At 57.4% G+C, this 14,783-nt stretch overlaps 3 protein-coding genes and 1 long non-coding RNA gene across 5 annotated transcripts in view; 3 read left to right on the top strand and 1 right to left on the bottom strand.

Moving 5' to 3' along the window:
- LMTK2 (lemur tyrosine kinase 2) overlaps positions 1 to 7,186 on the top strand; it is a 79,897-nt gene extending 72,711 nt beyond the window's left edge. For both annotated transcript variants that reach the window (XM_027042238.2, XM_027042237.2), the window contains exons 12-14: positions 1,713 to 1,851; positions 2,103 to 2,345; positions 3,352 to 7,186. In XM_027042238.2, the coding sequence (XP_026898039.1) occupies positions 1,713 to 1,851; positions 2,103 to 2,345; positions 3,352 to 3,380 (411 nt within the window). In that variant the 3' untranslated portion in view covers positions 3,381 to 7,186. The remainder of the gene's footprint in view (positions 1 to 1,712; positions 1,852 to 2,102; positions 2,346 to 3,351) is intronic.
- Positions 7,187 to 8,502: 1,316 nt separating this feature from the next.
- Positions 8,503 to 12,346, top strand: BHLHA15 (basic helix-loop-helix family member a15). Its single transcript, XM_027042236.2, has 2 exons — positions 8,503 to 8,585; positions 9,271 to 12,346. Exon 2 carries the CDS (start codon positions 9,324 to 9,326, stop codon positions 9,885 to 9,887), a length of 564 nt encoding a protein of 187 aa, XP_026898037.1. The 5' UTR covers positions 8,503 to 8,585; positions 9,271 to 9,323; the 3' UTR covers positions 9,888 to 12,346.
- The window catches only part of TECPR1 (tectonin beta-propeller repeat containing 1), a 25,504-nt gene continuing 23,058 nt past the window's right edge, over positions 12,338 to 14,783 (bottom strand). Inside the window, exons 23-25 of the mRNA XM_053213317.1 lie at positions 14,264 to 14,370; positions 14,007 to 14,126; positions 12,338 to 13,844 (exon numbers count right to left, since the gene is read on the bottom strand). Coding sequence (XP_053069292.1) covers positions 13,683 to 13,844; positions 14,007 to 14,126; positions 14,264 to 14,370 — 389 coding nt within the window. The 3' untranslated portion in view covers positions 12,338 to 13,682. The remainder of the gene's footprint in view (positions 13,845 to 14,006; positions 14,127 to 14,263; positions 14,371 to 14,783) is intronic.
- LOC128313642 (uncharacterized) overlaps positions 13,839 to 14,783 on the top strand; it is a 10,537-nt gene continuing 9,592 nt past the window's right edge. The window contains exon 1 of the long non-coding RNA XR_008294613.1: positions 13,839 to 14,732. This is a non-coding gene — a long non-coding RNA (uncharacterized LOC128313642). The remainder of the gene's footprint in view (positions 14,733 to 14,783) is intronic.

Here is a 14,783-nt window from a genome sequence, read left to right as displayed (position 1 = left end):
AGGATCCTTTTGGTATCATTTCCCTTCCGTTTGAAGAAGTTTGGCTTTTTTTTTTTTTTTTTTTTAATCAAATCTACTGACAACAAATTACCTTAGTTTCCCTCACTCCTTAAAGATATTTTCTCTGAATCCGCAGTTCAGAGTTGACAGCTCTCTTCTCTCAGTATTATTATGTCTGTTTGCTGTCAGGACTTTTTTCTTTGCAAAATTTACTTTTCCTCTTAGCAGTTTGATCGTGAGTGTGGATTTCTTTGCGTTTACCCCGTTTCAAATTTGCGGAGCATCTTGAATCTGTAGTTTTATGTCTTTCACCAAATTCAAGAAGTTTTCAGCCATTATGTCCCCAAATGCTTTCTTTTGCCGCACTCCGGGTCCCCTCCTCTGGTGCTCCGGGATCAGCCTTTTGTGTGTCTGTGGCCCGTTGGCTTTTTCTCCCGTGTCTGTTTTCATCATTGTTCAGACTGAATCATTTCTGTTAATCTCCTTCAAATTCAGTCATTCTTTGTCATCTTGTTACTGAGTCCATCCAGTAGATTTTTTTAAGTTCTAGCTACTGTATTTTTCTGTTTTGAAATTTGCACTTCGTTATTATTTTTATCATCTGTTCTTTTGCCAAGACTATTCTGGGTTGGCATTCATTTCAAGAACGTCTGCTCTTGCTCGTAGGAACATTTTCACAATAGTCTTTAAGGTAATCCCAGCATCTGTGTCATCATGGCATTGGCAGCCGTGAACTGAGGTTTTCCTGATTCTTTGTATGCAGAGTGATTTTTTGACTGATTCTTTAGTGTGTTTATGATTCTGTCCTTGTTTAGATTCTAAGGAGAATGCTGATATTTTTGTCCTAGAAGGCATTGACCCACTGGGGTTCAGGTCTCAAGTTCCAGCCACCCTTCTGTGGGCTGGGGGTCCCCGTTTAAAGCTTTTGCTATACTGTTCAAACCTGTCCTGTGCACGTTCCCCCCACTGGCCAGGGTGGGTCTTGGCCAGTGGTCTGGCCTGCGGTTCAGTTCTCAAAGCTTCGGTGCTGTTGACATTGAGGTCTACCACACACGGCTCGGAGGTAAGGCAGGTTCTCACAGACTTGATAGGGTTGCTTTTCTGAGCTCCTCCCTGTCCGTGGTGTCCCTGGTACTTTCCGATGTCTTGAACCCCACTTTTCGGTTGCGGCAGCTGAACATCTGGGGCTTTCGTTAGTGCTCGACACTGCACACTGGATGCGGCCGTGTGGACAGAGGGGAAGACGAGCAGCAGGGCTTCTGTCTGAGGATCCCAGCTCCCCCAGGGGGAGAGTGAGTCCCCCCCCGCCTCAGAATTCTAGGTGCCTGCCACCCCAGGATTGCTTGGGGCTGGGGAGCAAGAGATGGAGGGGGGCCATCTGGAAGCCCCCTGCCCAGCGTCAGAAGACCTCCCTCCTGCTTCAGAACCAGAACCAAGGGGCTTCTGGAGCTCTCTGTGTCCACTCCGGTACGCGCCGTTGAAGAGTTCTTCCCCGGCCTGCCTGCCACTGCTTGCTTTCCGGAGGCCTCCGGCAGCCGCTTCACGCTTGCCGCCCGGGTCCCGGAGCTGCTTCGGTGGGTGAACCGGGGCTGGGTTCCGTCGCACCTTCCCGGGCCCGAGCCCACCCTGTTTGAGGAGGAGCGTTTCGCGGCCGATCAGTGAGGCTCCCGCGAGCTGGCCCCTGCTGACAGGCATTTCTCTTTGGCTTTCAGGAGACCCCGACCAAAGAGCTGGGGCCCTGCGGAGGAGATGCCCACGACCCCGAGTTGAGCGGCCGCGGCCCGGCACCGCCTTCGGGGTCTCCCTACTTGAGCAGGTGCATAAATTCCGAAAGCTCGACCGATGAAGAAGGTATTTCCCTTCGTTCGTGGGTTTAAAAAGAAACTAAAAGGTAGTGGGCTGTGAGTGAGGGAGGCTTTTGTGGAGGGTGACGTCACGTACTGCTGTAAAGGACATTGTCAGGACCCCGGGGAGCAGCTCTGCCCCCTGTCGGGCCGAGTCGGTGTTGCTTGGTCTACAGGCACACTTGCGTGCCTGCCCTCGGCCCTCTGCTCTAACAGAATCAGAGAAGGAAAACTGGGGTGTATTTTTTTCCCTTTTAGGTGGAGGCTTTGAATGGGATGATGACTTCTCCCCGGACCCTTTTATGGCGAAGACAACAAGTAACCTTCTCAGTTCCAAGCCTTCCCTTCAGACGTCCAAGTACTTCTCGCCGCCTCCGCCGCCCCGGAGCGCAGAGCAGAGCTGGCCTCACACGCCGCCGTATTCCCGGTTCTCCATCTCGCCTGCCAACATCGCCAGCTTTTCTCTCACTCACCTTACTGACTCGGACATGGAGCAAGGAGGTGAGAGGAGGGCTGTGTGTCCAGCAGGGCTGGGCGGGCGTCGGCCTGCGAGACCTTCCCCGCGGGACTTGAATGCTTGCTAATTTGGGGCTTTCCTGGTGTTTGCAGAGTAGATTAAAAAAAAAAAAAAAAAATCCCTCAGAAAGCTCTCACAGTTCGAGAGCGCGCTCTCGGGGCCGCAGCCCCCACCCGCAGGCCTCTGTCACTCCGCAAGCTGAGTGCCACTGGAGGTGTCCCCTCGCTGCCCCGGTTGGGCCGGGTGGCCCAGGGTGACGGCCTGGCTGCAGGTCCCCAAACTTGCCCAGGGTGTCTGCCCAGGTGTCTTTTCTTCGCTTTTCCCCTTTTGGCCACAACCCCGCCTTCCCTCCTCCTTCCCCAGGAGGGAAGCCATTCTTCAGAAAGCTTACTCTGTTCAGAACACTTGGCCCAAGATTTTGGGATTGAGCCCAGATGTGCTCTGGTTCTCCCCCGGGAGTATTGACTTTACCATTAAGCCTTGGTCTTGTGCGATAGCAGGGGCCTGGGTGGGAGGTCACGGGCAGGGCCCATTTGCAGTGGTGTTATCTGGACATACGGATCCTTTTTTCCCCATAACTAGATTGGGAGATGAATGTCAACAGGTGCATTTTCTTCGATTTGAAGTTCGAAGTTCGGATAACAGCCACGAACCATGAAGAGCTTGTGTTCGTGTTTGGGCTCTGTTTAATTGTGCCGCTTAGATCACGCCCATTCCCTAGCGAGCTGTCAGAGATCAGAGCGATTTTCTCCCGCCCTGAGCGTTGACACCGAGCTACGTGTGAGCGGAGCAGGTGTGTGTGCGAGAGTGTGTGAGGGTCTGGCAGGTGCCGCTGTCACAGGAAGAAAACACGCGGCTGGACAGGTGGTGGGTGGCCGCGCTCCCGGCTTCAGTTCCTGTTTCTGTAGCACAGGTCAGATGCCGTCCGGACTGTTTGCATCCAGGACGATCACGGCATAAACCCACCTTTGCTCGTTCTCTCCTAAACAGGAAGCAGCGAAGATGGAGAAAAGGATTAGGTGGATCCCGAGGTGCTCTCGGGTCCCAGGCTGCTCCCCCCGCCGGGCAGCATTCCTGCGCCGCAGCCCAGCAGTGACCTCCCCTCGACGGCGTCCGGCCAGGAGAGAGACTGGGGAGGCCCAGAGGGAGCCGCGCTGGCCCCGTGCCCACGGCGGGAAGCCTGGCCGGGGGGGGCCCTGCGGCCGCTCTCACCCACCAGAAGCGCTCGCGCCCCGGTCATCCTTGGGGAGCGCCGACCCTGCTCCGGTGTGTGGGAACTGTAGGTTCTGGGCTGTTTCCGGTTTCCTGGCGGGGGGGTGGGTGTTCTCCACGTCCACGCCTGCGCACCCCTTCTGTGCACGGGGGCCCGGAGGAGCACGATGGGAACGGGCACCAGTGAGCCATATTTATTATTTTTAAAGAAATCACTAATTGCTTTCTGTAATTGCACTGTGGATAAATGTCCTAAGAGTACCTGATGTTGTACAGAATCTTAAATTATTCAAGGAAACTAAGGCAGGTCAAGCTGGTGCTATCCACTAGTTTGATTTTTTTCTGTTTTATAGTTTGTTTGCTCTGCATGGTACTTGTAAAGCTTAAATATTTTGAGTGTTCTGCTGTCTAGCATTGTTGGAATTGTACATATGGTACTTTTTTGTAAATGATAAATGATTCCGAATGTTAGTGTTTTTTTGTTCTTATAGGAAATATTTTTGATGAGCCCAAAAAGACTGCTTTGTTTTGTTGACCGAATGAAACACACGTTTGTCTCTTTCTATGACGCAGGTTCCTTGTAGCAAGTGAGGCTGCCCTGAGGAGGTGAGGGGTTTGCAGCCCTCCTCGTGGTTCTCCCAGCGCCCACCACCCCTGGCCCCCCGGTTTTGTAAACCCTTTCGGGAACACTCGACAGGCGGTTCACCCCAGGGCTCAGCTGCAGGTTAAGGGCTGGGTCTCCTGCCCCCCTCCCTGGGGAGCCGAGTGCCCGCCCCCCGTGTGTGCTCTGCTGTGGCCCCTGCGCCTCCCCTCAAAGCCGGTTCTTCTCCTTACTGTGCGGAACCGCGGGCTGCTGCCGTGGCTTCCGTGTCCTCGTAGACGGTCCAGAGCTCCGAGCAAGAGCTGTCCCCGCAGGGCTCTCGTTGCCGAGGACAGTTTGAGTTCATTGCATTTGTACACGTCAGGTGGTGAGCTTCTAAGTAACCCATAGAGTTGGGTTTCCCCTCAAGAACCACCCCGCTTAGGGCCAGGCTCGGCCGGTCTCTGTCACCAAGGAGGTAACGCTACATCCTGCAGCCGGGAGGAGGGAGGAGGGACGAGGGACGGTGGCGGAGCCCGCGCAGCCAGCCCGTCCTCCCGGTTGGGACCCTGGGCGGCCCCGGATGGCCATCACACCCAGGCGTGGCCCTGGGACTCCTCTGCACTGACCCTTCCCTTCCACGTTAAGCACCTCGTTCTTGCCCTCGCCTGGGAAGGGACCGAGTGTATCCAGCGCAGCCCCCCAGCGTTGGCAGGAATCGGGTGTTCGGGATAAAAAGCTGGCCTCACTCTGCGGTCCGTGAGTCCCGCTTTGACACCAGGAAGTTTCCAGGGGCTAGAGGGCCGCGTGCTGAGGGAGGCTTGGCGTGCTCGCCCCGAAACCGTGTGTATCGGGGGTCTGACTTCGGGGCTGTGGTCCCCACACGCTGGCCCGTCACCCCGAATGTTTTCCGGTGCTGATTCGCTTGCCTGACTCCAGCGTGACACAGGTCCACTGGGCTGTGTGACAGAAGTCCCAGCCGCTCTGGTCCCGGCGTGAGATGCAGTTGTGGGTACTGGCTGGAGTTTACGAAGTAAATTATGACCTTGATTATCAATTCTGGCTCACTCCACTAACTTTGCACACCTGGCAATAACTTTCCCGAGCAAGAACTCAGAATGGACAGAGAGCCCCCTTTACCCTCCGGGCGGTGTGAGCAGGGAGTGCGGCCAGGAGAGCTGGGCCTGTGATACGCAGACGGGAAACCATCACAGGGCATTAGAAGGTGATTTTGCCGAATTGTCATAACTCTGAATTTCTTGCTATGGAGACTTCCTGAGATTCCTGAGTTTTTACATCTAACTACCAGTCTTTGTGGAGAGAGAAATGAGAGGTGATGATTATACAAGTTTTTTCAAACTCTAAGGAGTTCAGATTTAATGACCGAAATCAAGCAGATCCATAGAATATATAGTCGTCTTATACAATCAGCCCGGGATAAATTTATAGATATTTGGGGGCTGTATCTTTTTCACTATGATTAAGGAGATTTTAACAACCTAATTCCTGTTTTAATTTAATTTAGGTCTATATTGCTGTCATGATTAATTGCCAAAAGAAAGCATTTTATACACTGAGTTGGGGGGGTGGGTCTGAGTAGTAAATCTTACTGTGGTGGTTGGTGCATGGCGGGGAAGATTTTATATTTATAATACACATGTGAGTTAACAGGTTCTTTTGAAATCTCAAGCAATACACAGGAAACTAATGATGTAGATTAAAAATTTCAGCCCATCTTTGAAGCATCAGCATGTGCTTTGTTGTTCAATTCCCGTTTTTGTTTCTGTTTTTGTTTTTTTGTGTTTTTAACTATGTTGGTTACCAGTAGTGGGTTTTCAGACCAAACTGGTCCTGAGAAGTTATGCAATGAAATGAATCAGTGGAATCCTCTAGATAATATGTTTGAGGTTTATAATGCCTGGTCCACAATGGCATTTCCTGGCCTCTTTTGGAGTCTATCAGGTTTTGGTTAGTGTTACTCTGGTGGAGTTTACATACTTCAAATCCCAGAATAAAAAGAATCTCACCTTCATTTCCTTCCTAGCTAAATGTTCATTTGTGTTAATCCAATGATCCCATCATAAGCCACAAAAAGAAATGTAAAAAAAAAAAGCGCTCCCCAAATCCTTCTGGAACTTGGACTGTGTGTGTGGGTAAGAAGCCATTTCTCTTCACCGTGAAGGAGCTCCACGAAGCTGAATTGAAAACAGCATCCGTTCTATTTTTAAACGTACAGGTGATTGTTTCTATAGAAATGGGTTTTATCTTAGAAAAGTCTTTGTATGTCTTGCTGCCGTAAAAACACCTTTCAGAACCTCTCCCTTGTATTAGTTTTTCTGTAGGGTACTTGGAGGGCTAGTGACTTAACTGCATGTCCGTCCAGAGGGCCCGAGGCCTGAGGGAGGCAGCCCCCGGCTTTGCCCTACCCAGCCCTCCATCATCTGAAAACTCCGGGAGTGAACCCAAGTGTCGGGCTCCGAATGTTGGGCTCCAGTGACGGGGGCTTCAGAATAGTAGCCTTATGAGAAGGAGCCTTAAAATAAGATTGGGCAACGCAGTTACTTCACATTTCAGTCTCCTGCACAACATTCCTAATAGTAACGGGGTTGGCTCAAGTGTTGGCTGTTAACAAAGAAACTTCTCTCCGGTACCTAAGTTCTGAAACGTGTGGACAGTATTGAATTACCAACAACCTGTTACCGGAACGGCTTGAAAACATGGAGTTGCTCAGGCTCACGCAGGCGCACGCAGACCTTCCTGAGGGGCCGGTGTGTGTATCCACTGTTGAATTCCGGCGGCAGATGAGGACCCCTTTGGGGCAGTCCACCCACGCGGCTTCCCTGTCGGGCTTTAACACAGTTGTAAGAGGTTCACGGCAATATAACCGCTAATGAACTTTCAGTTTAAATTGTGTACATTTTTAAATTGTAAGATTTTTACTGTATATTGATGCATAGTGTGATTCAATAAATTGCTTGTAATTTAAAAACTATTTAATATTCAAAATAAATATAGTTATATATTTATAAACTCTGTTGCTGTGTTTGTTTCGTGTTTTTATCCGCTCTGCAAGGCCCAGGGTGTGTGACCAGGCACCGCCCGCCCTGCCGCAGGCCCTGGGACACACAGTGCCCCGGTCTCTAGAGATAGTGTGCCCTTTTGCGTGAGAACATGAAGATTCGTGTGCTCACTGGAAAACTGAACTTTGATGCAGTGACTGTGCTGCCTCAAGGTGTATCTGTAATTCCAAGCCTTTGTCCTTCTTGATGAATTTCAGAAGCCTTTTAATTTCTGAGATATAGCCTCTAATGAGCTGTAAAAGTCAAGAGGCTAATCAGTTCAACGCCAGCCTTTCTATGTCCCGTGGTGGACCTCGGCCTCCTCCATCACCCCGTCCTCGCTCCGCCCCCCTCGCCAGCTGCCCAGAGCCGAGGGACAGCCTCCTACCAAGCAGGCCTGGCCCCAACCCCAGTCACACCAACTCCCTTGAGACCCCCAGGGAGTAGATGGAGACCTACGAGCATCCCTCTGGGCACCTCCGACCCCTAACCCCCGAACCTGCTGGTCACAAGGGGTGGGAACCCGGGCCCAGACGCCGTCTCCCTGCACTCCAGGTGCGCCTCATCAGCCCAGAAGAACCCCTGAAGCCAGAGGCTGATTTTAACACCTTTTAGTGCTTCTGTAAAAGGGGAGGAACCTGAGGCAGGCAGGCAGGCGTTTTAGTAGAGCAGGTGGGTGGAAGCCGGGTTTAAGCCCAAGCTGACCACCTCTCGCCCCCTGGAGACCTCGTAAAACCGATGACCGACCAACCAGGGTATTTCCCCGTGACCTGCAAGCAGCTGTGGGGCCAGAGCAGGTCCTCCGCGGGGCAGGGCTCCACACCCCCCCCCCCCCCCCGGGCCCCGGAACCTGCGCCCTGCGGGCCTGAGCCCTGCGGAGTGGTGGGGGAGCTCACGAAGCCCCCGGGTGCTGCAGGGGCCGCTGAAACACGGACCACTACCTGTCTGAGAAATCAGTATTATTGCATAACAGCTTTTCCGCCAGTTCTTCTGGCTTTGGCTTCTGTTCTGAGCCTTCGCCCCAAGGCCAGGTGCGGCGGCCAGGCGCCGTCCCGAAAATTCCCCTCAGCGCCGGCGTGCTCGCAGAGGCCTCAGTCTCCCCCTCCGCCGAATGGGCTCTGGGCCCGGGCTCCCAGCTGCAGCCGGGAGGCTGCAGCGGCGGGGGGAGTGGGGACGGCGTCCGGCCCCCGCCCCCCAGCCCGCAGGTGCGCCGACGCCCCCTGCCGCCGGCAGAGACCCGCGCACCCCGGCCCCGCCCCGGCCCCGCCCCGCGGGCTCATTTACATGCGGCCGCGGCCCCGCCCGGGGCGGCTAAAGCGACGTGTCCTTGTCCCCCGTGGGCAGCCCTAGCGCGTGCAGCCGCGGATCTCCAGGTAACTAGGGGTGGGGGATCCCGGCGGGACTGAGGGGAGAGGACCCAGGGGCGGGACCGGGTGGGGGTGGGGACGGGAATCCTGGGTTGGGGGGGAGGGGGGCATCCACGCCGTGGGACTGGGGGCTGTGGCAGGCTCTGACCACTGTCGACCTCTGACCGCAGACAGCTGCCTCATGTCCACAGCGGTTCTGGCCCCAGTGTCTTCCCTGCATGTGTGACATCCGGCGGTCAGTGTGGTGGCTGGAGTGGGTGCCTGTCCATGAGGGCAGACGCAGCAGCCACAGGCAGACGACCAGCTAGAGTCCTGCCACATCTCCTGATCCACCTGCTCTGAGAAAAGTGTTAAAGGCCACCCAAACTCTGGAGGCATTCAGGGGGCAGTGAGGCTCCGGGGGCCAGAGAAAGGTCCAGGGATCAGTGCATGTGGAGTTGGGGGGGCGGGGGCGGGACACCAGATAAAGTCTGAGGGGTCGCCATGAGGTCAAACGGGAATGGGGGAGGGGTTGGCTCAGGGCTCCATGGGTGAATGGGAAGAACCCTGGGGTCACGGTGCCCCAAGTGGTCAGCTGCCATTGGGCAGTGAGGGGGCCGCCCAGGACGGCTGCCCTGAGTGTCCACTGGGCGCCCTGAGCGCCCACCAGCCTGCCGTGTGACCACAGGGTGGCCTGTGTTCTGGATTTCAGCTCCAAGGGCCTGCCTTAGAACCGCCACCCCCTGGGACAAGCAGCCTGGAGCCATGAAGACCAAGAACCGGCCCCCCAGGCGCCGGGTGCCAGCGCAGGACCCAGAGGCCGCCGCAGGGGAACGGACCCCTGACGGGCCCCAGCAGGGTTCGGGGCTGGAGCTGGCCAAGGGTCTGCGGAGCAGGACGGTGCGGGCACAGGGGGCGCGGGCCGAGGGTGGGCGCAGGCGGCCGGGGGCCTCGGGGCCTGGTGGCCGGCGGGAGAACAGCGTCCAGCGGCGGCTGGAGAGCAATGAGCGAGAGCGGCAGCGTATGCACAAGCTGAACAACGCCTTCCAGGCGCTGCGAGAGGTCATCCCGCACGTTCGAGCCGACAAGAAGCTCTCCAAGATCGAGACGCTCACTCTGGCCAAGAACTACATCAAGTCGCTGACCTCCACCATCCTGACCATGTCCAGCGGCCGCCTCCCGGGCCTGGACGGCCCGGGCCCCAAGCTCTACCAGCATTATCAGCAGCAGGCGGCGGCTGGGGGTGCACTGGGGGCCACCGAGCCCCAGCCCGAAGGCCACCTGCAGAGGTACTCCACGCAGATCCACAGCTTCCGGGAGGGCTCCTAGCGCCTGGCCTGGGGTCCGCGGCCTGGCCCGGCCCTGCTGCCTCTGTGCCGAGAGCCCCAGATTGGTGGGGACACCCCACGTGGACGTGGCCCCAGCGGCTCCATTTTCCCCGAACGCTCAGCTGCCTCCCTGGGGCATGGCCTGGTCCCCAGGGGACAAGACCAGTTGAGTGGCCTGCTTGAGGCCCTGGCTCTGGGCAGCAGGAGGCCCGAACCTTGACCTAAGTCCCAGGACCTGCTTTTTAACTGACCAGGCTGCAGTTGACAGGCCTTTGTAACTAAATTCTCTCCAGTCCCAACTCCTTCCTGAGACAAAGAGGGGGGGAGGGAGGGAGATTCCAGGAAAAGGTCCATGTGGGTAAGTTTCCACAGTTCCTGCTGAGGCCCCAGGCCCAGGAACAGTCCTCCTCCAACCTGCAATGTGGCCTCTTCGTTCAGGGTAAACTGAGGCACAGAGCAAGCAAAGGCCACGGACACAGAGTGTGGCTAAGCCGAGATGATTGAAGCGTGTAGTTCAGCGTGTGTCAGATAGAAACTCTCAAAACCCCACAAATCCTAATCCGATTACCTCAAATTAATTCTAAAGGGACGTTGGCAGGAAGAAGGGCTGGGATCTTTTCCTTCCTCCTCCTGGGTGGGGCTCCTGACTGTGGAGGGTCAGGCCCCAGGGGCTGCAGCCCAGCTCTCAAGGGCTTACAGACCGATCTGGGAGAATGGCCCGGCTCTCCCTCCCTTGGCGTTTGCTGCTCGTGGTTGCATTTGTCACTACTGTGGTTGTGTCACTGGCAGAGGGCGGTTGACAAAACTGCAGGGTGTTCTCGGGTCCTGGCTGGAGTTGGGGGCCTGCAGGGCTTTCTGGGGGAGGGATCCTGGGGTGGCAGGAGCTCCCCTCCCCCGCCTAGTGCTGCTCCTTAAAGGCGGGCCTGGGCAGTTTGGCAGGTCCCCCCACCCCCCCCCACTCCCCACAGTCCCGGGCCAAGCTTCCTTCTGTGACACTTCTGGCCCCGACAGGCTTTGGCGTCTCTCCTCCCTCATCCCTGTGCCCATGGCCAATATGGGGAGGGGACGAGCAACCTTGGCTGCCACGGGCAGGAACCCCAGTGACAAAGGCTGTGGTGAGGGTAGAGCTGGCCTGGCATAAGAGGCCAGACCTTGCAGCCAGAGCTGTCCCGGAGGCCCTCAGGGGGCCGAGCCGCCTGGGGGCAGGGCCACCTCACCCCTCCCCACCTCACCCCAGCCCTGGGGGTCCTGGCCCCAGCTGCTTAATCCCCTCCCTGGCTTGGTGTCAGCATCAAGGACAGCAGGCAGCAGCCCTCAGAACAGCCGTTTGGGGCTTTGGTCCTGACTTTCCAGATCAGGCCCCATGCCAGGCCCCCTGGGAGGCCTGGTCCAATGCCAGCCCCACCACCCCAGCCATCCCGCAGCACCATCAGGTGAGGACCCCTGGTACTCCTGGCCTGCCCCTCAGAGGTGGCTGCTCTGGAAGGTCAGTGGTCAGGACACCCCACCGACTGGAGCCGAGGTTGAGGACCACTGCGAGATCGGGACGGACGGGCCCCACACTCCCTGTGGGTGGTCTGCAAACCTTGTGGTTCTTATTCCAGCAGAGCCGAGGCCAGAGCAGGGGCTCCATGCACCCCTGAACTTGCTGAATGAACCAACAGACTGAGCCGAAAGCACAGGGAGGGGTGCCCCGTGGACACTCCGTCCGGGGGACTATGCCCGATGACCAAGGGTGCTGGAGGGGCTCTGTGTGGGTCACCCCCTAGCAGATGACAGCCTTCAGGGCTCCATCTGTCCCAAACTGGCACCTGCATCCCCTCTGCTTCCCAGAGGGTGACCTGGGCCCAGATGTCTAGTCCTTCTTCCCCTGTGGCCACGTCACAAAGGACCCTTAAAGGTTCCAGTTGCATTTTGGGGTGTTAAATATGGCGGGCAGGTGGAGGAAGGTTCTGGTGATGGGCTAGTGAGGCCTGCTGCTGAGTCTGCTCCCTTGACCTTGTCTGGGACCCCAAGCCCAGTAAGACCCTTCTGCCCGGGGAGGGCGCCCAAAGCCAGCAACCCACTGGCCCCGAGCCCTGCCAGCTGGCCTGCACCCAGGCCTCGCATCCGCCTGCAGAACAGACCTGCATGAGCTCTGGAGGCTGAGATCCCCGCAGACTGGAGCTGAGAAACCAGAACTGTGACTTCTCTGTGTGGGAAACCCTGCCTGGAACTGAGTGGCCGGTGCCCCCGCTGTGATTGTGGTGAAAATGTTCCTTAAATGACCCAAATTTGCTTTGATTTCTCCTAATGGTCCCCTTCAAAGTACTAATGAAACCAATGCTGTGTCCTAAAACAAAAAACAAAAGAAAGATTTCACCCCCGAGACTGCTAACTTTTGCCCCAGGCCGGATGGGGGAGAGGGGACTGCATTTTGATCACAACGTAGCAATAAAAAAATAGCATGTGTTTACACTCTGGTGTGAGTTTTTATTGACTAAAGAGCATCCAAGGAATCAGGATGGTTCGGTGGGGTGAGCAGGTAGACAGTGGGCACTCAGCAGGACGCGGTCGCCCTGGGGCAAGGGCAAGGTGAAAGCGGCTGCAGACAGCGGAGGGCAGGTCGGCAGATCGCTGCTTGCTGCTGTAAAAGAAATCCACCAGGCCCATCCGCAGACAACCAGACGGTGACGTGTAAACAGACAGGACCACGTCCCCCAGCCCACGCTCACACCTCCTGGTCCCACATGCAGAATTCACCGCAACGCAGAGACCATCAGCTCCCTCCAGGGCCCCCGCGGGGGAGGGGACCTCAGCCGAGACCTCCTCCAAGTCAGCCTTTGGGTGACAACGCCCTGCGTGGCCAAATGGGATCCGATGCACAGCTGGCCCCTCCTGATGGAATCCCAGGGAAGGCTGGCGTCGGTTCTGTTCCCAAACCAGCAGAGGTGGGCTTGGGCTTCTAACGGCCTCCAGGCAAAGTGTCCGGTTGCAGGAGGCAAATTTGAGGCTTTGCCAGTGGGGTCATAATTGAATAAAAAGCAGCAGAAAAGCTGGTTTTCATTCAAGGAGCTTTCCTACTGGCCTGGCCGGGAAGACTCTTGCCCTGGGGTGTCGGGTTCGGGGCTGCGGCCTGCACACCCCATGTCCCTGCGGCCCCTACACAGTGTGATCAGACACAAAGGGGGCTGCCCCCAAAGCCAGCGGGGGAAAGGCTGGCTGAGGGCAGATGCCCACAGTTCTCTGCACGTGGACAGCTTCCCCCGTGCACGCCAAGGCGCCTGTGCCCACCCGGGAAAAAGATGCCCCTCCCCAGCCTTCACTCGCAAGCTGTCAACTCTTGCTGAACTTTTGAACTTAAACCGTGAGTCCGGCTTTGAGAAAAGATGACAGAATGGGGCAAAGTAGCCGCAAGACCCATAAGCCATTTTCTTGGGGTGAGGGGCAGTGCCCCTGTGCTGTCTGGGGACACCCAGGGCCTCATGGGTTCAGCTTCCCTGGAAGGCTCCAGGCTCTAGGTTCCCTTTCTGGAAAGACAGGAGGCAGAGGGGGAGAGGGACAGGCCGGAGAGGCAGGGATGAAGGGGCCCCCACCCCACTCCATGGCCCTCCTCGCAGACAGGGACACCGAGGGAGCGTCCATAAGGCTTCACATTTCTGGGCTGGTTCAGCCAGCGCCTCCGAGGTGGCTGTGACCTCGGGCCAGCTTCCCTCAAGGATCCACATCCAAAAACGGCTCAGACGGGAAGGCTCACTTATCATCCTTGATCCTTCACACCTGCATGAAGCCTCCTTCCAGGTGAGAGGAGACAACCTCAGCAGCGGACCAGGCCGGGGGCCTCCTGCGGGACGCCGGCCACCCCCGAGGGTGCGCCGGGGAGGCCCCGCTCCCCGCTGCATTCGGCAGCTCTCTCCTGGGACCTGCCCCTGAGGGCTCTGGTGGCATTGGCCCGGACGGAGATGTGATCCCAGCCCCCCTGGAAGGAGAGAGCCTCGTCACCCGCGCTGCCGGGGGCCCAGGGGAGAGCCCAGGAGATCAAGGACCCCGGAGGGGCTGTGTCCGGGGCCTCCCACCAGCCCCGGCGCCAGGTTCCAGCGCACACGGTGTGACCACGCAGCCCCAGGCCAGCCTTGCTCACCCCAATGCCGTAGTCCCAGCCTTGCCCCTTGGGCTCTCGAGGCTGTACCCCTGTGCGATGACATACGGTCCCCCGGCTCAGGCTATGGCTCCCCTGGACCTTGTTGGCGATAACCCAGACCTGGAACGCAGACCCGTTGAAGCCCGGCCCCCAGCTCCAGTGGGACTGTGGGGATGGCAACAGGGAGAGCAGAGCAAGGACCCGGAGCACCCCAAACCTGCCCTGGGCCTCGCCACCCCCACCCCAGGCACCCAGACCTGGTCCAGGGGCCCCACGGACACTTGGCGCACGTTGTTGGACACATGCTCCCAGCTGGAGCCCTGCGGGTAGCTGGGCGTCACCCCCTGGCGATACCACAGGTTTCCTGGGGAGAGAAGGGCCCAGAACGTTGGAATGGGGCCGGAGACAGAGGGGGCCGGACCACACTTCCGGGGGCTCCTGCGTCCCCAGAGAGAAAGCAGCTCAGGCCGGAGCCGGCTCTGCCCTCTCCACGCTGCCCTCCACCTGAGCCGCATGATCGTCCCGCTGTGCCGGGCTGGCACCATCGCGCTCTCTCTACGCATGAGAAACTGAGGACAAGGAATTCTTTAAACAAATACAGAGAACAGGGCCTGGGCACAAAGCCCTGGTTCCAGTCCTGACTCTGCCCTCTCTTCACCTTGCTTTGCGACAACAGCCACGGAGCAGAAAAAGGAACTGGCGAGATCCCTGTCCGAGGTGGCACAGGTAGGTGACCTCCGCCGGCCCCGAGCTGCCCGCGGGACTCCCGCGTGGCAG

Source organism: Acinonyx jubatus, chromosome E3, assembly GCF_027475565.1.
Source record: "Acinonyx jubatus isolate Ajub_Pintada_27869175 chromosome E3, VMU_Ajub_asm_v1.0, whole genome shotgun sequence".
NCBI lineage: Eukaryota > Metazoa > Chordata > Mammalia > Carnivora > Felidae > Acinonyx > Acinonyx jubatus.
The sequence above is the reverse complement of the archived record's forward strand: the minus strand, read 5'-3'. Positions and strand labels throughout refer to the sequence as shown.